Consider the following 25000-nt stretch of genomic DNA (forward strand, 5'->3'; position numbering starts at 1 on the left):
CCCAGTTGAACCGTCCAACCCATGCTAGCATGGAAAGCAGACACTAAACGATGATGATGATGATAGGTATTCCAGTTCATTAGAGAGAATATAAAAGAAAAGTCTAATTCTTCAATTCCATTTGACACGGGCAATGCCGGATATCTTTGCTAGTAACAATATAATTGAAACAAATGGCAGTAACCCCATGGAATGTAACCACAATTTTTAAGAACCAGCAGTCCAACATGCTAACTTGAACTGTAAACTTTGAACTATCAGCACACAAACTGTGGAACTAGCACAAACTACCTCATTTATTCAAACTACAACTATTTATATGCAGTGGTCCAATCTATTCTCACTAGGGGGCATCATACTCTCACACATCTCCCTTTTTGAGATTTCATGTTCCAAAGGAAGAAATTTTTTATTTATTTATTTTTTTAGTATCTCTTTCACTTGGGCAGTATCTCAAGGTGTTCAATATGCTTTCATTCTCTCATTCTGGTTCTACAGGATCTATTACTTTTGGTACCAGTACATCCAATATTTCACAGAATACTTCCATGGTAATTTCTTCCTGATCTTGGGTATGCCTCTTCCTTAGTTGGTTTATGTGTCTCATATGTTCATCATGTCACCCTTTAATTAGATACATCGTACTTCCAATTTTTCTGGTAACAAGTCTATCTTCCCAGCCTTCTTTACCATTTCTATAGGTTTTGAAATGCACTTTATCACCTTTCTTGACTTATTTCATTGGCTCTTTCCTATTTCCTTTACATCCTTTTTTCTCTGGTAATAACTCATAATAATTGGGCCTGATATTGCTGGTTTAAATGCTAAAGGATTGAATATTGTCAAGTATCTTGAAACCAATATTCTATATAAAGTATTTTAGTTTGTTGCTTGATGTTGCTTTGAAAAAATACCTGTAATCTTTCCCAATGTTGTATAATGTAAGTAATGGGTGAAAAATCTGCATTCATTTGATGCAAAAGAACGTTGCAATGGAGTATGACCGTTATCTATTTTGATCCTGTTTTCAAACTACCACCATCCTCACCATCACTCTCCTCTTTTATGATTTTCACTTCTGGTGTCTTTTATTCCACTTGGCCAGAGAGTGAGAAAGAAGGATAAAACAATTAAAAACTGAAGGAGAAAAAAAAACAGTTTGATGTCACAAAAACATACCACTGCTATCATTACCATTGTTCTTTTTTCTCTGCATATCTTCATATATATCTTTCATTCTCTATTTTTCTCACTCTTCCGCCATTAGAGAAAAACAGAGAGAAATTGACACAGCTATTCCCTGACGACTTTTTATCTTTCCATGTTATGTCTCCTTTCTTGACAAGAGGGTTGGGTGTGTTTGAGGGAGATTTGGTAGCTATTCCTCAAAATAACTGTTATGCAAAATTTCTCAAGTTGGCAGATAATTTTGTATATGGTTTTGTGAACATTCATTTTGCAGCTTCTAAATGCAAGGGAGGCTTATACACATAATTTACGCACACACGCCAGTTTAGTGTTATTCTGTTATTCAAAGCAGCAAGAGAACGACTTGACCAACATGAAAATAATGCACGCACACACAAATACATACAGATGATGTAGATACATACATACATGCAGACATATATGTACTTGTATGTAAAAACTTGATAAAGTCAGTTAATTGCCAAACATATGCAACATTCACAAAATTAGAATTGAGGAAAGAGGCCCTTGAAACCACTTAAAGCAAAAATAATATTGAGTTTTCTTGATAAAACTCAAGACCAAATTCTACAACGGTTGGGGTGCAGTCATCGAAACTGGGTACATATAAGAAAACACAACTGCTATGTGGTCACTCAGCCTGCTAGAAATAGCAACCAAATCTCTCACAAACCACATTCTACAAGGGTGTGCTGAAAAGTTCCTGGCTTTGGGTAAAAGAAGATACAGGAGGATCAGTTAATTATGATTTTTATCCAACGTAAAAAGCACCATCCGATCGTGGCCGTTTGCCAGCCTTGTCTGGCACGTAAAAAGCACCCACTACACTCACGGAGTGGTTGGCGTTAGGAAGGGCATCCAGCCGTAGAAACATTGCCAGATCAGACTGGGCCTGGTGCAGCCTTCTGGCTTCCCAGACCCCAGTTGAACCGTCCAGCCCATGCTAGCATGGAAAGCGAACGCTAAACGATGATGATAATCCCTTCTTAGACTTACACACTTATTGTAGTGGTCCTCAGTTTTTCTAAGCCCTGTAGAAGAACTCGGAAGGTTGGGCCTCCAACTAGGCCTTTCGCAATGCCCTTAAAACCAGGAATTTTTCAGCACCCCATCATATGATCTTGAAAGAAGGAAGGACGTATTGATCAAACATTGTTCCTGCAATAATGTTTCGAATCAGTCCAAAAATGTTTCTATGCTCATTCATTTTACTGATGAAGTTTTTCAGTGGGATTTTCAAAGCATTTTCATTTTCAGAACTCCATGGGGTTGGAGGATAAACAGCACTATTGAAAGAATCACTATGTAACTTTGTTTTAATTATATTTTTTTTGTCTTTTTCTACACAGGTTCCCAAGATGTTGCCCAGAGTCTGGAAACACTTAATAAACATAATGTGACACACATCTTGAATGTCGCAACTGGAGTTGAAAACCTCTATCCAGAGCAATTCACATACAAATCTATCAAGCTCTATGACCTGCCAGACAGCAAAATCGTTGACACCTTTGATGAAGCTTTTGCCTTTATAGAAGAGGGACGTAGCTCTGGTTGTGTACTGGTGCACTGCAACGCAGGCATATCTCGTGCTGCTTCTATTGTTATTGGTTACCTGATGAAGACTGAGGGCATGAGTTTCTCTGACAGTTTCTGGTATGTGAAAGGAAAACGACCGGTTGTTCACCCAAACTGTGGTTTTGTTGACCAACTACGTGACTATGAAATATTCTTAAGGCAAACCTAAACCTTGGTTTCAAAATATCAACATTATCAACAACAAAATCCTCATTGCACATTTTACCTATTAAAACAAGGACTTAGAAGCTGCTATTTTCATGATACATCATAATCTTAGTTATCTTTCAGTCTGATCATCATTCCTAACTTCAAATCCGACCAGTATCAGCTTTGACTTTCTCCCCTCCAGGAATCAAATACTATACTAGTAATATACAGGAGTCATTTGTAGAGTCATTTGACTCTACATACTTCCTTTTTATATAAACAAGCTTTCTTTAGGCAGAAAACATAGAAAAGACTAACACTGTATACTAATACAGTCTTTTGTTAATAAGGCAGTGAGCTGGCAGAATTGTTAGTTTGCTGGGCAAAATGCTTAGTGGCATTTCATCCATCTTTACATTCTGAGTTCAAATTCTACTGAGGCTGCCTTTTCCTTTTATCCTTTTTTGTGGTCAATAAAATAGGTAGTAGTTGAGCATTGGGGTTGATGTAATTGATTAACCCCCTTCCCCAAGCTTGCTGGCTTTGTGTCAAAATTTGAAACTAGTATTGTCTGTTGATAACTATTTTGAGTCCTGGCTGCCACTCCACTCCAGTTCATGTATTTGTGGATGTCCTTACTTGACATGACTCTTTTTGCTGGGGTAAGATGGGTAGGACTGAACTCTATAGGTGGAGGTGGGGAGATAATTTAGTTGGGACATAAAACAATTTAGTTTAAAATCTAAAAATAAATTTAATTCCTGATATAAAATTATGTAAAAACTGTATCTGGAGTTATTCTTAGATCTTATTAATCAAATAATTAGATAATGGCAGCAAGCTGACAGAATCGTTAACAATTGTTAGCTTTTCTTTCTCTCTATGTTCTGAGTTCAAATTTCACTGTGGTCAGCTTTGCCTTTCATTCTTTCTGGGTCAATATAATTGACTAGCTCTCTCTCCTAAATTCCAAAGGCCTTGTGCCTATAGTACAAAGAATTAATCAGATATTTTCACATCTTATCTATATTTAATTGGTAGAAAACCCTTTCTCTTAGACATTGTGTTAGAGGTTGTTGTTGTTGTTGTTGTTGTTGTTGCTTTAGCCATGGATCAACTCTGATGTAGCAGAATTTGCCAGTGATCTATAAAAAAAATATATTCCAGCCACAATCTATTCTTTTAGGCTTATATCTAAGATTTTTTAAGATGGTAGGGTGTGATTTGAGGCAGAGTTAGCTTCTATTTCTTGCAGCTTGAGCAACCACGTAGAATCTTTTCTGAATGAATTGCCTAATTTGCAGTTGAAGTGTGAAGTGTTTGTTGGGTTGCATTCTTCAGCTTTAACCTTTAACCTCCTTAATACGAACCCACCCAAAACTGCTCTTTGTTCTATGATAAAATTCCTTGTTTTGAAGTGATCGAAACATAAACCAACATCAAAATTCCATGTTAATTCATATTCCAAACACCTGTTTAATTAGCATCAAAGCTGTTTTACTAGATTCTTCTATATTTTCAAAATAAATTAATTGAAACAAAGGCAATGTTTCCCAACAGAAATATGCTAATGAAAGGGTTAGCTATATCTGACCCAAATAATCTACCTGCTTTGTGTTCAAACCAGACAGATCTGGCCTCTCACACCTACCCTACAATGCCATTTTAAAAATAAACAATCACATCATCTCTAAACTACGAGATAATATATGATCAATTCAAAACAATGTGAATAACTAAGCATTACATTTGACAGAATTACCTGAATGCTAAATGATTAAGGGATAGGAATAATGGAGGAACTACAAATGTTGAAATCCCCAACTCTGGGATGCCAACTGCCTAATGGTATAGTATGTATAGGTGTCTGGACACCACTTAATACTTTGGAGCAGGTCAGCTTGAGGGTGTTCATCCCTCAACAGACTACAGTCCAACAATAGCTTAGCTGACCAAAACTTCAAAGTTACTATCAATAATGTTCTTGTTTAAGAATAATAAATAAATAAATATATGTGTGTGTGCAGGCATGGTTGTGTGGTAAGAATCTTGCTTTCCGACAACATGGTTCTGGGTTCAGTCCCAATGTGTAGCACCTTGAGCATGTGTCTTCTACTATAGCCTCAGGCAGATCAAAGCCTTGTGAGTGGATTTGGTAGATGGAAACTGAAAGAAGCCCATCATATATATATATGTGTGTCTTTGGGTCTGTGTTTGTACCCCAACTATTACTTGGACTAGACAACCAGTGTTGGTGTGTTTATGTCCCCTGTAACTTAGTGATCCATCAAAAGAGAATTATAAGTACTAGGCTTAAAAGGAATAAGCCCTAGGGTCGATTTCTTCAACTAAAACTCTTTAAGATGGTGCACCAGTATGGCCACAGTCAAATGACTGAAACAAGTAGAAGAATTGAAGAACATACACACACAGATTGATAGGTAGAATAGCACAAATGAAATGAGGGGAATAAGAGATGGACAGTTGGACAATGTGAGAGATTACAATCGGGAGACAAAAATTCAAAAGGCAGTGGACAAAGTATAAGCACACAGAAATTAACATAAAATATTGTGCACAATGAATAATCCACTGGAAATAGAAAAAGTAGATTAACATTTCAACAGGTGAATCCATAATCAAAGAAAGAAACAAGAAAAGAAACAATATCTGTTTGAAGCACATGTGTACCTTTTGACATGATGTGTGTGTGTGTATATGAATGTATGTATATCATTTAAGGAATACAAGAGATATATGTGAACTACTTCAAGTTTCATGTTCAGATAGTGTTTACCATACAATCCCTCAATTGACAATGCAATGGGTACCCCTTGTGTATAATATATATATATATATATATACACATATAGCTGTAGAAACTCTGCCAGATCAAGATTGGAGCCTGGTGCAGCCATCTGGTTCACCAGCCCTCAGTCAAATCGTCCAACCCATGCTAGCATGGAAAGTGGACGTTAAATGAACGAATGATATATATACTTTATTTAAAAGCAGCAGAAATATAACAAAAGCTGTTCACGTTCCCGTTCATCTGTTACTCTGAGTAACAGCTTTTGTTATATTTCTGCTGCTTTTAAATAAAGCATATTACTCTACCTCTGGTATTTGAGTACTCTTTTTTTCCACCTTGTTTCACATTTATGTGCTTACTCCAGTATATATATGTATATATAACCAGCCCATTTAAGAGTAACCTCTTCAATCATTGGACAATAAACTATGCTTGCGAAAACCTGTTGATGTAAGTGAAATCGTTGTCGTGACCAATGTCAGTACCACCTGATTGGCACTCATGCCAGTGGAATGTTAAAAGCACCATTTGAGCGTGATCGTTGTCAGGGCCACTGACTGGCTCCTGTGCCAGTGGCACATAAAAAAGCACCATTCGAGCATGGTTGTTGCCAGTACCACTGGACTGGCTCCTGTGCAGGTGGCACATAAAAACACCATTTGAGCATGGCCGATGCCAGTACCGCCCGACTGGCCCTCATGCCTGTGGCATGTAAAAGCACCCACTACACTCTCGGAATGGTTGGCATTAGGAAGGGCATCCAGCTGTAGAAACTTTGCCAGATCAAACTGGCGACTGGTGCAGCCTTCTGGTTCGCCAGCCCTCAGTCAAACTGTCCAATTCATGCCAGCATGGAAAATGGACGTTAAACGATGATGATGATGAATATATATATATGTGTGTGTGTCTGTTTTCTTTTGTCATATTTAAAGTGGAACTAATCACCCTAACACTTAAAATTTCATGAAGAGCTAACAAGACATTTATTGATGTTTTGTTTTTAATTATATAGTTGGAAGAAGAAGATGAAAGGATAGTTTTGCCCATCACCTTTACAATTCCTGGGTACAAAGGTGTGAGAGTTTATGTGGTTGCCAATCTGCTGGAAAAAGCAGCTGAATTTTCTTTCAGCCTAAAAGGGGAGAAGAACACACATCAGATAATGTAGTCAACATCAAAACTAAGACAGGATGGTCATGGCTTGAATACTTTGGTGCTAAACAACAGCAGCAACAACAATCCTTCCGAGACTGATGTGGTTGATGTTTAGTTTGAATTTTTATAAGTTGTCTGTAGAAAAGATGTGAGAAGGGAAGGAGCTCCATGGTGGTTGGGGTGGAGTGGGTTGATACAATTTTGTAGAAGAAGGGTTGGACGTTGCATTTAGTGCAGAGCTTGTCAGAATAAGATAGTAGGAATATGGCAGGAAAAAAAGTAGGTGTGTAAAGTAGAGTTTCTAGGACAGGGGCTAGTACATAGCTTGTTACTTTAAATCAGTGGTTTTCAACCATCTTTTGTCTATGGGCCCCCTTTGATTCCCATTTTGCTCTACTGGACCTCCATAGTGATTCATCATCATCATCACAACACGGGGTCCTAAAAAATCCTACTGTATTTTTATAATTAAAAATCATTTGGAATTGTATTTAAGAAAAGATTGCTTGTCAACTAAAAAATATTTGTATAGTCTCTTGGTTGTGGATACTATCAGTGTACAGAAGAATAAAGAGAAGTACTGTCTGGTATCATGGTAAAAAAATAGGAGACATAACTGAACCTTGATGTACACCAGAGCTGACAGAATGGGGGCTGGAGAAAGCTCTGCCAACACAAGTTATAGTAAATAGTTTTGCTAAAAACTTGCTCATAGAGATTAGTTAGATGAAGCTTATATTAGTCAGCAACCTTGCTAGGATGTTCCTTTGTGAGACATGGTCAAAAGTTTGCACCAAAATTCTCAGTGGCAAAAGACTATAGAAAATCTGATTCTTTGGTAAATTTGATTCTATAGGAACTATTAGACTTATCTCTGGCCTTTAAATACTGGGTTCAGTTGTCACCTTTTAGCTGTCTCAGATAACCCATGTCATCTCTAGTTACCTCAAATGGATAGCTATTATCAAACACCATCCAAATTTTAATGAGATAACTGGTTGTATTAACCTTTAATAAGAATGAGGGTTTTTTTGTTTTGTTTTTTACTATAGCTTAGTTAAAAAAGGGTAGTGACCATTGCCCTTATGGAGTTTCCATGGTTTGGGGAGGGATTGCAAAGATATGTTATCGTCAGTTCTACTAACATTTGTAGCTCATGTCTAAGTTTGTTTTGTTTGTTCCTTCTCGAGCCACGCTTGACTCATAAGGGCCAGTTTCCTTGGCATATAAGGTTCCTCAGCTGGACGGGATGCCAGTCCGTCACAGGTGAGCTGCAAGATGCAGGAGGAAAGAGTGAGAGAAAGTTGTGGTGAAAGAGTCAGCAGAAGTTTGCCATTACCATCTGTCGGACCCATGTGGAGCTTAGGTGTTTCACTCCTAAACACACACATCGCCCAGTCTGAGATTCAAGCCCGTGATCCCTCAACCGCGAGCCCGCTGCTCTAACCACTAGGCCATGTGCCTCCACCATGTCTAAGTTACCCCCATCAAAAAGGTTCCTATGAACAGCATTTTCAATATACAACAATTCCAAATGAAATTCTCTCTACTAATCTTTCCCAAAATACTCTCTTCATTGCCAAGTTCTCTCCAAAACTTTCAAATCTCAAGTCATTCTGCCATGTAACTGAAAATGCGACATTAGGCTTTTACTGGGGGGCAACCACAATAATAAAGCACTGACAGCAGGGTTTACTTGTGTTTTCTATATTTCTGTTTAAAATATATCCTGGTGGGGCCCAAAATGTGGATTTTGAAGATTAAACTATCTAAAACTAGCATAAATGGTTCAAGAATATCCTTCTGTTCCTTCTTGTACTCATAGCTTCCAGCTTAATTCACATGCCTATTACTTCAACAAAGCTAACTTCAGATATTTTTGCTCCAGGTGTTTGGTATATGTAATGCAGATTTGGTGGTTTTCATCATGTCAGCTTGGATTTCTATACTTTAATTATATAAAATAAAACTGGCTTTATTTTCTACTGTATTTTGCCTTCTTTTTCTTTTTAATTCATTGGAATAGTTTGTAATATGTCATATCTGCTGAATAATTTGATTTCAGGATTTTGAGGCTTTTTTTTTATTTGTGATATGCTTTGTGCCACAGTTGCAAGTGTGGCTGTGTGGTAAGAAGTGACGAGCTGGCAGAAATGTTAGCACGCTGGGTAAAATACTTAGCAGTATTTCTTCTGCTGCTACATTCTGAGTTCAAATTCCGCTGAGGTTGACTTTGCCTTTCATCCTTTCGGGGTCGATTAAATAAGTACGCACTGGGATCGATCTAATCAGCTTAATCCGTTTGTCTGTCCTTGTTCGTCCCCTCTGTGTGTATGTAGTCCATTGTGGGCAGTAAAGAAATAAGAAGCTTGATTCCCAACCACATGGTTTCAAGTTCAATCCTCCTTGTGTAGCACCTTGGGCAAATGCCTTCTACTTTAGCATCAAGCCAACCAAAGCCTTTTGAGTGGATTTACAGGTGGTGGACAAACTGAAAGAAGCGTATGTCTGTCCCCCACCCCCACTTGACAACCGGTGTTGGTGTGTTTACATCCCCGTAACTTTGTAGTTCTGCAAAGGCTTTAAAAAATGAGGACTGGGGTCAATTCATTCAACTAAAAATTCTTCCAGGTGATGCCCAAGTAAAAGATAACTGATAAATGAAATGAAAATTTGCTATTAGTCATGTGAGAAGGGGCTAGTACCCATGACCTTTGCAGACCTTCCCAGATGTTCTTCATCATCATTTTAACATCCAATTTTCCATGTAGGCATGGGTTTAATGGAATTTGTTGAGGCAGATTTTCTATGGCTAGATGCCATCACTTGTTTTCAAGCAAGCTAGTATTTCCCCACGATTAGTCATGTTGGTGATGATGGATCTCTGTCATTCAACAACGAGGATTCAGTCGTTTGATCTAATGAATTATCTACCCATTGAATTAACATGTATATAGGTATTTCACAGATGTGCACTCTTAACCTTTAACACACTTAGGTGCATCATGGTGTTTTCTCCCTTGTCGCTGTAGTCGCATTGAGACAGGAGAAAACTCGTATAGTGATATGATGCATGTAATTCTCTGGGGAAAATCAGTGTGACATCATATAGGACAAGGTAAGACCTTTAAATTACATGTACAATTCATCTCAAAGGCTTCAATACAGTTTCCATCTATGTAGTATCACTCACAAAGTATGGATTGACCATAAGCTATAGAAAATTATGCTCACCCAAGATACCAGGCAGTGGGATTGAACCTGGGACATCATTATTAATCTGACAGAATGGATCTGTGATGACATCATCATCTTTTGACATTTTCACATTTACATGGATTAAATAGAATTTGTTGTGGCAGATTTTATCAGGTCAGACACCCTTCCTACAGCTAAGCCTCACCTATTTCCAACTTAGGTGATAATTCCACAAGATCGGTACTGTTTTTATGGAGGATTGGAAACAAAGGACATTGCTTGCGAAAAAAGTGACACCTGTTTACAACCATCACTTGATCTCAAAGCAAGGAGACGACAATGCAGATACACAAAAACACATATACATACGTATAAGATGGGCTTCTTTTAGTTTCTGTCTACCAAATCTACTCACAAGGCTTTGGACACCTTGGAGTTATAGTTGAAGACATTGGCCCAAGATGCCATACAGAGGGACTGAACCAGAAATCATGTGGTTGGAGGCAAACTTCTCAACCACAAGCCATGTCTGCTTGAAATTCACCCTCCCATCATTTATCTCTTCACTAGGAAGTAATCTAAAAGCTATAAGTTTCTGAACACCGGCGAAGGACAAGATTGCCTTTGTTTACTAGAATCATATCTGAAAAATTTAGAATCAGGGAAAAGTCATTGGAAAATTTCAGAAAAATTAATATTTAGTGGATTTTGAAGAGAACGTATTATCTAATTACTTTATGTATAGTTTTAAATGCGAGTGTTTCCTTGCAAAATTTTGACATTTTCTCTGAAATTCTGAGTTTTCCTCCTGACATTTATCCCCCTCCCCTGACTAAATTTCCATTTACTTGAATGTACTTATTACTTTGGACCTCAACGCCTAATGGAATCGTGGAGCCCCGTCGTGACATATGGCGTGTCTAGGACAGTTTTTTTTTTTTAAAACCTGGGGGAGCTCATGTCTCTTCACAATTAATTTCTCTCAGAAAGGGAAAAAAAGACCGACAGGACGAAACAAGAGCAGAATGGATTTATTTATTGACTTGGAAAGAATGAATGATAAAGTTGCCTCGGTAGGATTTGAACTTATAACGTAAACAAAGTAATCTATCCGACGCTATAACGATATCGAATTCGTTACTTTCACCACCAACACAATAGAGGGAAAATATCAACGACATTGTAATTCAAACAAATCTCGCAGAGTAACAGTAATTAACGAGATTCTCGTCTGTTGTACGAGATTTGTGTCAGTCGCTCTTAACTTCATTACAGACGAAAGAAGCTTTTTTTGATCAACGTACTTTTACATTAACTGTCCTATATTTGTCTATCTAATACATTATTATACACGCACACACTGCTGTATATATTATACATCTATATTTATATATAACTTCACTGTTAGATCATACACAAAGCAGCAGATGGCTAACCACCGCTACCCACCAAACAGCCGCCTCTTTATTATCGCCGGTAAAGGAATCTCTAAAGATGAATATCACAAATGTTTTAGTAAATTCGGTTCCATTCAGGATATTTGGATCGTTAAAGACCGGCAAACGAACGAGGAAAAAGGTTCGTTGATTTCTTACAAAAGATATCTCTTCTATAACAATATTTAAATTTCATATTTTCATCATGATTTTTGTATATATTATTATTATTATTATTATTCATTACACTTTAGCTATTTGATCATAAAACTCATCGAATATGTTTTTATAGTTTATTTCTAACAACCCTTTCTTAACATTATTATGATCCTCAATTCCAGTTAACTATTCTTGTCTATAAAGGATTTCGCTATAATCATTTCTAATCAGCTTTTTAATACTCTGTGCCTAATGTGATTAACACTTTATCGGCTATTATTGTAAATAAGATCAAGATGTCACTGTTGCGTGTATATGACATGAAACACCGCCACATAAAACCCCAGTGAACTACTGAGATCGATTTTAACCGCTTGTGTATTATTATTATTATTATTTCCCCAAAATATCCGGTTTGTGTCGTACATTTATGATATAAACAAAATCATATTTCTATCTTTTTGTTTGTAATTATATCATTTTACGCATTTGGTTCAAATTCTTCCAGGGTCGATAAAATAAAACCCCAGTGGTTGTTTAGCCTCGTGTCATCTCCGAATGAGCAGATTATGATCAAAGGTGTGTTCCATCCCCGTGACCATTCTGTCTTTTTTGGCGATATCTCGTGTTATATTGTCCAGTTTGCATAATTTCTTTTTGGTGTCTTTTTTTAAGGGATATATTGACAACTCCCTCGAGCGACCATGTACAGGCTCTTGCATCCCAGTGATATACTGAGATGGTGGGGTTGCAATACTAGAACTGAGTTCTATATAAACTTGACCAATGTTAAAATAAAACATGGATATTCCAGAGTTTTAAGATCCGAGAGGAAATTTTCTAAAAGGAAAATAAGTTGATCGATCCCTTTACACATGTAAAAAAGTATCCATTTTTTAAAAATAGTTTCAAAGAAACAAAATCTGGTTGGAGGAGTGCAGCCCTGAACTGTAATTATATGAAGAAAAGACTGGATGGGCATGGCTGAAAGTCTTTTAACCGTTTAGGAAACCAAGACAGCGTAAAGGCTGATGTTTAAAACGTTCAAACGTTACGAAATAGCTACTGAAAAGTAATTAAAAATATTAAATTCTATAAGTTAATATAGGGAGTCGATCTTTATATTAACCATTCTATCGACATATTTGTAGCCTAAACCCTTAAATTTTCGGAACTTAAACTCCCAAGGTATCCTATCTTACTGCCTGTGATCTCTAGAGTCAACGAAGTAGCCTCTATGCGGACTCTTGACTTGCTAGAAAAATCGACCAAATCTCATTCAAATCACAGCCTAGCGTCTTTAAAAACAAGTTGGATAATATGGTCCTAGGTTTCTTACTGATAAGGAAAAAACAGGATGGCCACTCTTTGGAATTTCTTTGATTAAAGAGGGCTACACCGTTCAGGATTGAGCCCGGACCAAACTATTATCTTTTTTTTTTTTTACACACACACACACATCTTAGGTGAGTTATGACACCAATAATAACACACACACAAAGAGGTTCGATTCCTCTTCTTTATTGTTAGTCAATTGGTTAGATGCCCAACCACCTGACTACTCGATTGTTTGTTTGATGTGCTGATAGTAGGTTGGGCATGTAATCAATTGATTAACAATAAAGAAGTGGAATCGAACCAGTGTTATTATTGACGTTATGACTCACCCAATGCACAACAAAATTTGCTTCAGCTCACGAATTTACTTCAAGAATCCTTCAAACCAAATACATAATCGATATATATATATAGATAGATAGATATATTGATCATATACATCATAACTCTGCCTATGTATATATATATATATATATATATGGCTATGTGGTAAGAAGCATGCTTCTTCCCAACCATAATTTTCTGGATTCAGTCCTTCTGTGTGGCACCTTGGCCAGTGTCTTCTACTATAGCCTCAGGCTAACCAAAACCTTGTGAGACTAAGTGGTTGTAATAACCATCTAAGGGACAAGAATACCTATTCTTACTACTGGTATCAATTAAAAATGTTAACCCAGGACATGGGTATACAGGCACACCCTAGTACCCCTATAAAAAGAGATAACCCACAAATCATTTCTCTTGATTATTTGCTAGTTTACTCTTTTCCCATTGACTTTAAGCTTCATACTGCAAAATATTATGATTCTAATATATTGAGCCTTTTGACCTCATCTTGAGGTCCTGTTCTTTCCTCTTCCCTGCTTTTATTTTATGTATTTGTATTCACACTGATGAAGCTCCATGTACCAGATCAAATGTTCTATAAAGATGACGAATATTATTTTCGGAATTTTCTTTGTAGACTCTGACTGACATTGGCAGACGAAACGGCCATAAGCAATGTTAGGTTTTGTATTAAAAAATAATTAACCACTGTTGGTCAATTTGTTTGTTGATCAAATATTGAAATTATGTCTTCGTTAATATGTCATCTGATGAATGCCTCTCTAGCAAATTTAAGTGATGGAGAAAAATAGTTAACTTAAATATATGTAGATATGTAGACACAGCGTGGGTTTGAGCACTGTCAGAGAACCACTGGTGCCCTTTTTTTCATGAGAGAAACGCAGACCTTTTTTTAGCTAAGAGCTAACCACCATGCCTAGTGCAAGGTGATATTTGTCCCCACTTAAGTGTGGATGTTGTTAGAACAAACTATACTGCACCAGTTATCATGAGAGAAACCCTCATAGTATTTTCTCTCATGGTAACTACCGTTGTATACTTTGTTCTGACAGAATATACTGTCAAAATGGTGATAAATAATTAACTCTCAATATTAATACTGCCTCTGTCATTAATAAATGTTTACTATATCTAGCAGGAATGGCTGTGTGGTAACCATATGGTTCCAGATTCAGTCCCACTGCATGGCACCTTGGGCAAGTGTCTTCTGCTAAGCCTAAGACCAACCGAAACCTTGTGAGTGGATTTGGTAGACGGAAACTGAAAGAAGTCCATTGTGTATGTATATATATATATATATATATCACCATGATCACCGTGACTGACCTGGCTATCAGATGTTGCTACACATTGCTGGTCACAATGCGCTTTGCATTGTTTTAGCCTTCAAATGACGCCACCCCGCTGGCTAAGCGAGCAGGCCAATATATATATATATATATATATATATATATATAGATATATATATATATATATATATATTGGGTTGTGCATAATTATTGCAGCTTTTTTCAACAAATTTTATTCAACAAAAACAATAACAATATGTAACAAAAACATCTTTAAATGACTATTCCGGTTCATATTCACCATCTACTTCAATTACTGGTTCCCCTCTGCTTGGCAGATGGTCAGACCATCATTTAAGATGTTTTTGTTGAATAAAATTTGTTGAAAAAAGCTGCAAAATAATTATGCACCAACCCAATATATATATATATGTTTGTGACCCCCCCCCCCACTGTTGCTTCACAACTGATGTTGTTGTGTTTACGTCCCTGTAACTTAGCAGTTTGGCAAAAGAGATCTGATAGAATAAGTACTAGGCTTATAAAGAATAAGTCCTGGGGTTGATTTGTTCGACTAAAGGTGGTGCTCCAGCATGGCCACAGAGAAATGACTGAAACAGATGAAAGAATATCTAGCATTCATTGAGTGGGGGAAATTCTTTGACAGAGTAGGAAGCTCTGGTCTGGTGATTGCTAAGAATATTATGCAGAGGCTTACGAGAGCTGGACAAGTTGTGTGCAGATATGCTGTCAGCAGGGTGAGTGAGAATTCAGTGTGTAGGAGAATATTTATCAAGGCTCAGCTTTCAGTCCCTTCCTGTTTATTGTAGTTCTAGTCCATAACCAGAGAAGTTTGGAACCAGCTGTTAACCCACTTTTCATATTGTGAACAGTTAAAGAATTAGTAGAAAGTTTTTGTGGACTTGGGGCCTAGGTCAACAAATAAGAACTGGCTTTTACTGTGATAACTTGTCCAACCTATGCCTGCATCAAAAACAGATAAAATGATGATGGTGGCAATGGAAGTGTTTTATTTTTATTCAACAAAAATTAAGACTGTAGCTAGAATAAGTTCACAGACAATATTTAGGGCAGTGAGTTGGCAAAAATGTTAGCATGCAGGGCGAAATGCTTAGCAGTATTTCGTCTGTATGTTCTGAATTGAAATTCCACCGAGGTCAACTATGGCTTTCATCCTTTTGGGATTGATAAATTAAGTACCAGTTGCATACTGGAGTCAATCTAATCAACTGGCCCTCTACCCCGAAATTTCGGGCCTTGTGCCTAGAGTAGAAAAGAATATTGGCAGCAAAGTGTTACAAATAGATCTAAACTCTAATAACTCTACAGTAGTGATTCTCAACCAGAGTCCATATAAGATGGGGGGGGGGGGGCATGCATACACAACAGTAAATTGGGGATCAATTGTGGTATTTTAAGGGCCCATGAAAAGATTTTGTACTAGATGTATTTATACATGACAGAAACAGCTAGGTTTCTTTCTTTAATGTTTTACATAGTTCATAGGTGGTGGTGGGGGTTCTGAAATGGGTCCCAGAGAGTAGCGTCCTTGCCTTCCTGAGCTAGTTTTCCACCACATTTCTTAAAAATCGTGGTAGAGGTCTTGGTCTCGGGACCACTCATGTCTAGAAACTGGGGTTGGGGGTAAGCAAGGGCATGCTCCCCGTAGAAAATCCAGCTCCAAAAAAGCCTCATGATAGCAAGGGAGAATAGGCACCAGCCAGCTCAAAGGTTGGGGTGGGCTGCACCTGCCTGTCTCAGTTGATATGGCATTGAGGTAAATCAGCCCCCCCCCCCCTTAACAGGGACAAAACCCGGATTTAAAACACTGGATGATGATGATCATGTTTCCTGCCACTGAAACGTGTTCTCTCAGAGAGTGATATTGGAATTCTACACAAGTGAACATGTGAAAAAAATGGGAATTTGGAAAGAAGTATCTATAAAACTAGCTTTTAAACATAGAATGGCTATGAGAGTCCACCAAAATAGAATTTTTTCTACTCTAGGCACAAGGCCCGAAATTTTGGGTGAGTGAAGAGCAGTCGATTAGATTCACCCCAGTATGCAACTGGTACTTAATTTATCGACCCTGAAAGGATGAAAGGCAAAGTCGACCTCGGCAGAATTTGAACTCAGAATGTAAAGACAGACAAAATACTACTAAACATTTCACCCAGTGTGCTAATGTTTTTGCTAGTTTGCCGCCTTTCCACCAAAATAGAATAGTAATCAAAGGGTCCAGCATGGGAGACAGACATTAAATGATGGTGATTTTGGTTTGGTTAATTAAACTAACTTCAAAACTTTCCTGAATATATCATGTTATTGTTGTAAATGTCATTCATCTCCAGTGTTCTCTGAGAACATGTTTGGTCATGGGAAATATTTATCTTACTTAGAAACAAGTTGGAATTGACAACAGCAAGGGCATCCAGCCATGAAATATCTGCCTCAGTGAATTCCATCTGACTCATGCAAGCATGGAAAAGTGTACATTAAAATGATGATAAAAAATGATTGTGGAAGAAAAGAACTGGGTACAATATATTATTAGATATGTTTGAATTGATCTCAAAACTTGACAGGATTTTATTTTTTCAATCCTGGAAGGGTGGTGTGTAAAGTCAGCTTTGGTGGGATTTGAACTCACAATGTAAAGGCAACTAACTAAATACTGCAAGGCATTTTCCTTTGACACTCTGCTTTCCACGTCCCTGATGATGATTTTGGTAGTGGGGAAGGTTTAATCAATTTTATCAAGCCCTAGAAGGATGAAAAGCAAAGTGAGACCTCTACAGAATTTGAACTTGAAACATAACGTGACATCATTAAATAACACAAGGTACTTTCTTAGGCAATCTACTGATTTTTCCATCCACCATTACTCTGGTGATGATCACTCTCTTCATTGTCATGTCTACATTTCTGATATGATGTACAACTTGTCACTGTTATATCTGAACTGTTATAACCTCAAATGTTCCTGATGTTCTCTTATTACTTTCCAACCATGTATCTTCAACAAGCACTCAACAATAATTTCTACAACCTGTACATTATGACTGTGCATATGACACTCTTCTCAGACTGTTCTGCGCATGCTCATTTATACTAACTTAGTATAGTTCACTTAGCCAATCATAGGGATGTACAGGTTCCCCATACAACAGTTTCCATTGCTGGTTTGGGTTAGGAGTCACTAGCATAGTTAGAGTGTGTGCCGCCCAGGGTGGCCCTTCCATTTGCTGTCCCTGGACCCCACAAAAATATACATATTGCCTACAGTAGACCCAAAAGTGTTGTTCGGGGAGGACTGCCCCTACCGACCTCCCCAGCTACACTAGTGTTGTGAGTGTTTCCACACTTACACTCCTTTGTCATCTGATCCAAGTAGCAAAAAAAGAAACCACCCATATTGGATGTGTCATATTTGTGGCTGCTTACAATATCATCATTTAGCACATTTCTATGCTTGCATGGGTCAGACAAAATTTGACGAGGCAGCTTTTTTACATGGAAAAAAGGGGTCATTACATGCTCCTCAACTCTAGAACCCCTGAACTGGAGCCTCACCACTGGATGCTTTTTAATATCATATCCAAGATGTACATGTATATACACACATCAGACATTTACCCAAGGTGCCACTCTGTGGAACTGAACCCAAGACCACATGTTTGGAAGGCAACCTCCTTAACCACACAACTATGCTTGCACCTCTCATAATAATGTTTTATAAAGCTATGACATTTAATATGAATCAGTTAAGCCATTTGGTTTTCATAAGAATATGTATAGGATGTGAATTCTAATGTAAATAAACATATTTATTTTACAATCAGTTTTTTTAATCTGAAAGAAAAACAAACATTTGGGTGTTAACTCCTATGAGAAAAACAGACAACGATCACCACCATCACTATCAACCATGTAGCCATGTGCAATTCAAGTATATTTACAAAAATCTACCATACATATCTGATATCTTTCTATACACCACTCCCATAATGCCCTTGCCTGTTTGTCTTTTGTATAGCAAAACATAAGCAAAGCAAAATAGCCAAGTTTCTATCCACAGCAACAATCTTAAACTTTTCAACCAGTCAGCATCTCAAGTACACTATAAGCACACCAGTGTACCCTCACTGTGTACCCTATATGTGACTGCTACAACCATTGCGGGCCACAATCATATACCCTCTCTAAAATATACTATAAACCCCACTAATATGCTGTCTCTGTAGCACACAGTAATCTTGACTAATATACCTTCAGTGTGGTATTCTGTAAACTGCACTAATGTACCTTCTATAAATGTATGCAGTGTAGATGTAGGCATGGCTGTGGAGTAAGAAGTTTGCTACCCAACCACATGGTTGCAGGTTCGGTCCCACTGCAAGGCATTTTGGCCTGGTGTCATTTACTGTAGCCCTAGATTGACCAAAACCTTGAGGTGTTTGTTTGATGGAAACTGAAAGAAGCCCATCACACATAAATATATGTGTGTATATATATTATACACACAGATTATCTCTCTCTCTCCTCTCTATTTATTCATTATCATCATCATATACTTTCAATGCTATTATTTGTTATTAGAATTGCTTCAAGCTGTTTATGGCAAATTTCCTTATTTCACATTGTCCCCTTGTCATCTTGCTATCTCTCTCTCTCTCTCTCTCTCTCTCTCTCGCCACATAAAAAAACTTTGTATAATGTTTCCCATCCATTGCCCTTATGATATTAAGTTTTCAATCTTGCTATAATGAGAGAAACAGTAGAACATGTAATGAAATGTCTTGTGGAGTTCAATTACATCCCACGGCGCATTGAGTTAAATTTCCATTGAATTTGATTTTATTTATTTTAATCTTCCAAGGTCAACTATAAGTCTTTAATCCTGTCTCCTTCTAAAATTTCTGACCTTGTACCGAAATTTGAAACCAGTATTATTGAAATCATCATCATCATCATTGTTGTGAAGGCATTGAGCTGTGAGAATCATTAATGTTTTAAACAGAATGCTTAGTAGCATTTCTTCCAGCTGTTTACGTTGTGAGTTCAAATATTGCTGAGGTTAACTTTGTCTGCCATCCTTTTGGAATCGATCAAGTAAGTACCAGTTGAGTACCAATGTTGATGTAATAGACTAGTCCCCTCTCCCCAAAATTTCAGGTCTTGTGTCTATAGTAGAAAGGATCATCATCAGCATCATCACTATCATTATTATGAAGTCATTGAAGGTGTCAAGCTAGCAAAATCGTTAGCATGCCAGGCGGCAAGTTGAGAGAAACGTTAGCACACCAGATGAAATGCTTAGCAATATTTCGTCTGCCGTTATGTTCTGAGTTCAAATTCCACTGAGGTCGACTTTGCCTTTCATCCTTTCAGGGTTGCTAAATTAAGTACCAGTTATGCACTGGGTCGATGTAATCGACTTAATCCCTTTGTCTGTCCTTGTTTGTCCCCTCTATGTTTAGCCTTTTGTGGACAATAAAGAAATAAGAATCGTTAGCATGCCGGGCAAAATGCTTAGCGGTATTTTGTCCGTCTTTACATTCTGAGTTCAAATTATGTCAAGGCTGACTTTGCTTTTCATCCTTTTAGAGTTGATAAAATAAGTACCAGTTTAGTACTTACTTCAATGTAATCGACTAGTCTCCTCCCCCCAAAATTTCAGGCATTGTGCCTATAGTTGAAAGGATTTTTATGAAGCTGGTGAAAATCATTAATAAATTGAAAAGAATGCTAAGAAACATTTCTTCCAGTTCTTTACATTCTGAGTTCAAATACCTCCAGGGCTGACTTTGCGTTTCATCCTTTTAGGGTCGATAAAATAAAGTATCAGTTGAACATCAGGGTCACTGTAACTAATTCAACTCCAACTCCTTAAAATTACTGACCTTGTGCCAAAATTTGAAACCATTGATAAGACGGTGAGCTAAATTGTTAGCGTGCCATTCAAAATGCTTTGTGGCATTTCATCCATCTTCACGTTCTTAGTTCAAATACCGCCAAGGTCAGCTTTGCCTTTCATTCTTTTGGGGTTGATAAAATAAGTACCAGCTGAATATGGAGGTTCATGTGATAAACTAGCCTCCTTCCCATAAAATTTCAGGCCTTGTGCCTATAATAGAAATTATTATCATTATCATTATTATTATTATTATTATTATTGAGTGAGAGAGCAGTTCATGCCATCAAAGTGACACTGGGGTAAAATATATGAAGCCCAATATACCCATCATGACTACCCGTCTGATAAGGGTACACCAGGCACATGCATCACAACCATATGTGCGCGACATGGTGATCTCATATCAAGATAAACAGCACATAACCTTGCAGGTGGGGCCCAGTTAGAATTTTCTTCAGGTTGAGTAGCCCATCCCGCTCAAAAGGTTCCTGAATAAGGGTTGTTTAAGGATGTTGAAAGAACCACCCATGTTTCCAGAGGTGAATTATTCAAACCCCAAAGAATCCCTCTCAACACATGGCTATGATACTCCCCCACTACTTCTGCTCGTGATCAGAGATGCACATATCGTCAGCCACTAAGGGACATGCTCAACTGGTTTTATTATTATTATTATTATTATCATCATTGCCATCGAAGTCACACTGGGGTAAAATATACGAAGCCCAGTATACCCATCATGACTACCCATCTGATAAGGGTACACCAAGCACATGCATCAGAACCATATGTGCATGATTTAGTGATCTCATATCAAGATAAATAGCACATGACCTTGCAGGTGGGGCCCAGTTAGAATTTTCTGCAGGTTGAGTAGCCCATCTTGCTCAAAAGGTCCCTGAATAAGGGTTGTTTAAGGATGATGAACAAAACACCCATGTTTCCAGAGGTGAATTATTCAAACCCCAAAGAATCCCTCTCAACACATGTCTATGATGCTCCTCCCCAACTACTTCTGCTTATGATCAGAGATGCACATATCGTCAGCCACCAAGGGACATGCTCAGCTGGTTAAAGTCAAGCAACTGGCAAGCAAATCTGTGGTATTGAACAGAATATTTGCTGTAGCCCATCTTTTATACCAAGGCAAAACACATACATGATATCACTTCCAATCAGTTACAATCAGAAGCCATAAGAGCCACTGCCTGGTACTGCATCAGAGCATTTATTATTATTATTATTATTATTATTATTATTATTACTATTATTGAAGCTGTGTGGCTGTAGTTGCAGAATTAGTAGAGCGTGGGATGAAATGCTTTCTAGTATTTAGTTACACCCTGTGCAACCCTTTAAGTTTAATTCCTGTCGAGTTCAACTTGACTTTTTATACAATCTTCCAAGATTGAGAAAATAAGTACTACAGTCAGCTATAATTGACTGCTCCCACCGCCCGCCCAAATAATTTGTGGCCTTGTACCAATGTTAGAAACTACTACTACTACTGCATTTTTATATATTTACTTTTTTAAATAGTTGTTTGTTTATTAAATATCCACCTATTCCAGCCAATAAAAACATAACCCATAGTAACCGGAGTTGTATGCTTTACTTCGTATTAATCTAGGTTAACTTATAATGTTAACCACTCCCATTATATGAAGATAACAGGTTTGTCCTCACTCAGTAATGCCATTTGCTCTTGCTCTCCAGGCTTTCTCTCTGCTGTATTTAGGTTTTGTCTGGTAAAAATACATTACTAAAAACTAAGGTTTGGGATTTGTTTATGCAACATTCCCCTTCTCCTAGGGCCTTCCATTAGACATTGACAAGTTGCAACGACTGTCATTGCTAAAAAACACTTAGTCTTTTCTTTCTCTTATTTACAATATCCGATTTACATATGGCGCCATAGAACCTATGATTTAAATACATATATGCATATATATATATAATAGTCAGACAGTATTTCTTTCCTTAACCACCACTGGAACTAATATCAAAAGCATGACTTCCTGATTAGATCCATCTGTTTTCTCACTGGAAAACCTTTTTTTCCCCAGTTTACTCCTATTTATATAAAACCAAATTACTCCCAATGCAAAACTGTGTTGTTATTCAAAACACAAATGCTGCACAGTATTAATACAACTCAGCACTTACTGTATAGTGTTGTTATACACTTAATCTTAGTGAGGTGGGGGTGGGGGTGAAATTGTTCTGTTAGCTCCAGATTTTGAATGTGTGCCTTAGTCTTTCAGAGTCAAGCTCAAAGGTGAACTCGGAACAAGTTTATGATTTTGGTCTTGACATTGTACATTGTTAAGAACCCAAGTTTACACTCATACATAGGTTCTTCTTTTAATGTCATCACTCATTGGACTGCAGCCACCTTGAAGAGTTTAGTCAAATAAATCAACACTAGTACTCATTGATTTTAAGTCTAGTACTTATTCTCTTGGTCTCTTTTGCCAAACTGTCAAGTTATAAAGATGTAAAAAAACAAAAAAAAGCAACACCAGTTGTGGAGTTGGTAAGGATACAGGCACAAAAGACATGTTGGTGATGTGTAAAAGACACCCATGCCAGTGACACATAAAAGGCACCCACTACACTCTTGGAGTGGTTGGCATTAGGAAGGGCATCCAGCCATAGAAACCAAACCAGATCAGACTGGAACTGGTGCAGTTCTCCAGCTTACCAGTTCCAGTCAAATTGTCTAACTCATGCCATCATGGAAAATGGATGCTAAATGATGGTGTTGCTGTTGTTTGTATTCCATGTCTGCAATAATTTTTCCTAGCTTTTTCCACTGTGATCTAGGTCGATTAGGTTGAGAGGATATCAACGATATCTTGTGTATTGTGGATTTTTACTTCAAGTAGAAGGTTAATCCAAGTACTTCACCTTCAGCTAACCATCAATAAAATAATGAGCAGGTGTGGCTGTGTGGTAAGAAGCTTGCTTCGCAACTGCAAGGTTCCAGGTTCAGTCCCACTGTGTGGCACCTTGGCCAAGTGTCTTCTATAACCTCAGGTCGACCAAAGCCTTGTGAGTGATACTCAGACTAAGTTAAACTAAGTTAACCCAACCTGAGGTAATGGTCTCAGTTTTTAAAAATGGCTCAGTGCTAGCTGCACACTCCTTTTTACAGATCCCCAATTTACTATTGTTTCTTTGTATTTCTGGTTCAGTGTAGAATGGAGTGCAAATGTGAACAGAAAAACTAGTGTGGGTCATAAGGTTTTTTCCCTTTATTTCTCCCTTAGATGCTCACCCTTTCAACTCATGGGATGGGTGTTGGGGTGAGGCTGTGTGTATGCAGGGCTGCATCACTGATATTAGTTTAACCAGATACAGTTTTTACCCCAGTTGAGATAATTATTTCAGGGTTATGCCCAAAAGGGTGTATAACTTCTGTATTGTTTTAGACTACCATTAGTAAACCCCTACTGGTATACACAAGCACTGCTACAATAATCATGGCTAGAATTATTGGTGGGGATCAATAAATAAATAAATAAAAATTCCAACTGATTTGAATCATTAAATTACAGCCATGCTGGAGCACTGTCTTCAGCGGTATACTTAATTATACTGACTGCAGGACTTAATACTATTTTGGAGGGATGAAAAGTGAAGTTGGCTTAAGTAGGATTTGACCTCAGAACGTAAATGCCTGTAACCAAATACATAGTTTTTCTATCTGGTGTTCAACTAATTCTGCTATTCAGCATCCTATTCTTAGACACAAACACAAGCTCACTTAATATATATCATCATCATCATTATCATAATCATTTGATAGCCATTTTCCATGCTGGCATGGATTGGACAGTTTGATCAGAGCCGGTAAGCTGGAGAGCTGGACCAGGATCCAGTCTGTTTTGGCTTGGCTTCTATAGCTGGACACCCTTCCTAACACCATCCACTTTACATTGCATGCTGGATGCTTTTTACGTGGCATCAGCTCAGGTGCCTGTTATGTGGCACCGACACAGGAGCTCCTTACATGGCACTGGCACTAGCATGGGTAATTTTTACATGGCACCAGTAGGAGAGCTTTTTTACGTGGTATACACACACACACACACACACCAAATAATTATTAGAGGTTTGTATATTACATGGTAATAGGCTACAAAATACACGCACACACATGGTAGGCCTTGTACAGTTTTAGTCAGTAGGAAATCTTTACCCAAGTTGCTGCGCAGTAGGACCAAACCTGAAGCCATACTTGTCTCTCACCCACCCCCAAACACACTTTCTTATTCTCTCTTTCCTTGTTCTTCTATGAAATATTTTCATATTATATTTCAGGTGTTGTCTACATCAAGTTTAACAAGACATCTGCTGCTTTCCTAGCAATGGAAGAGATGAATGG

At 37.7% G+C, this 25000-nt stretch overlaps 2 protein-coding genes and 1 long non-coding RNA gene across 9 annotated transcripts in view; all 3 read left to right on the plus strand.

Annotated features, from left to right (window-relative positions):
* The window catches only part of LOC115216351 (dual specificity protein phosphatase 19), a 23409-nt gene extending 18933 nt beyond the window's left edge, over nucleotides 1-4476 (plus strand). For all 5 annotated transcript variants that reach the window (XM_029785596.2, XM_036506786.1, XM_036506785.1 and 2 more), the window contains exon 3: nucleotides 2559-4476. In XM_029785596.2, coding sequence (XP_029641456.1) covers nucleotides 2559-2953 — 395 coding nt within the window. In that variant the 3' untranslated portion in view covers nucleotides 2954-4476. The remainder of the gene's footprint in view (nucleotides 1-2558) is intronic.
* Nucleotides 4477-6545: 2069 nt separating this feature from the next.
* Nucleotides 6546-8891, plus strand: LOC118765163. The gene is made up of 2 exons (XR_005001031.1): nucleotides 6546-8065; nucleotides 8380-8891. It is a non-coding gene; the product is annotated as an uncharacterized LOC118765163 (long non-coding RNA).
* A 2070-nt stretch (nucleotides 8892-10961) lies between these two features.
* Nucleotides 10962-25000, plus strand: part of LOC115216327 (RNA-binding protein 45) — a 50818-nt gene continuing 36779 nt past the window's right edge. For 2 of the 3 annotated variants that reach the window (XM_036506782.1, XM_029785548.2), the window contains exons 1-2: nucleotides 10962-11677; nucleotides 24937-25000. The exon at nucleotides 24937-25000 is cut by the window's right edge and continues 34 nt beyond it. In XM_036506782.1, the coding sequence (XP_036362675.1) occupies nucleotides 11527-11677; nucleotides 24937-25000 (215 nt within the window). In that variant the 5' untranslated portion in view covers nucleotides 10962-11526. The remainder of the gene's footprint in view (nucleotides 11678-24936) is intronic. The other variant, XM_029785546.2, reaches the window with a different exon arrangement.

This window comes from Octopus sinensis, linkage group LG10 (genome assembly GCF_006345805.1).
Source record: "Octopus sinensis linkage group LG10, ASM634580v1, whole genome shotgun sequence".
In the NCBI taxonomy this organism is placed as follows: domain Eukaryota; kingdom Metazoa; phylum Mollusca; class Cephalopoda; order Octopoda; family Octopodidae; genus Octopus; species Octopus sinensis.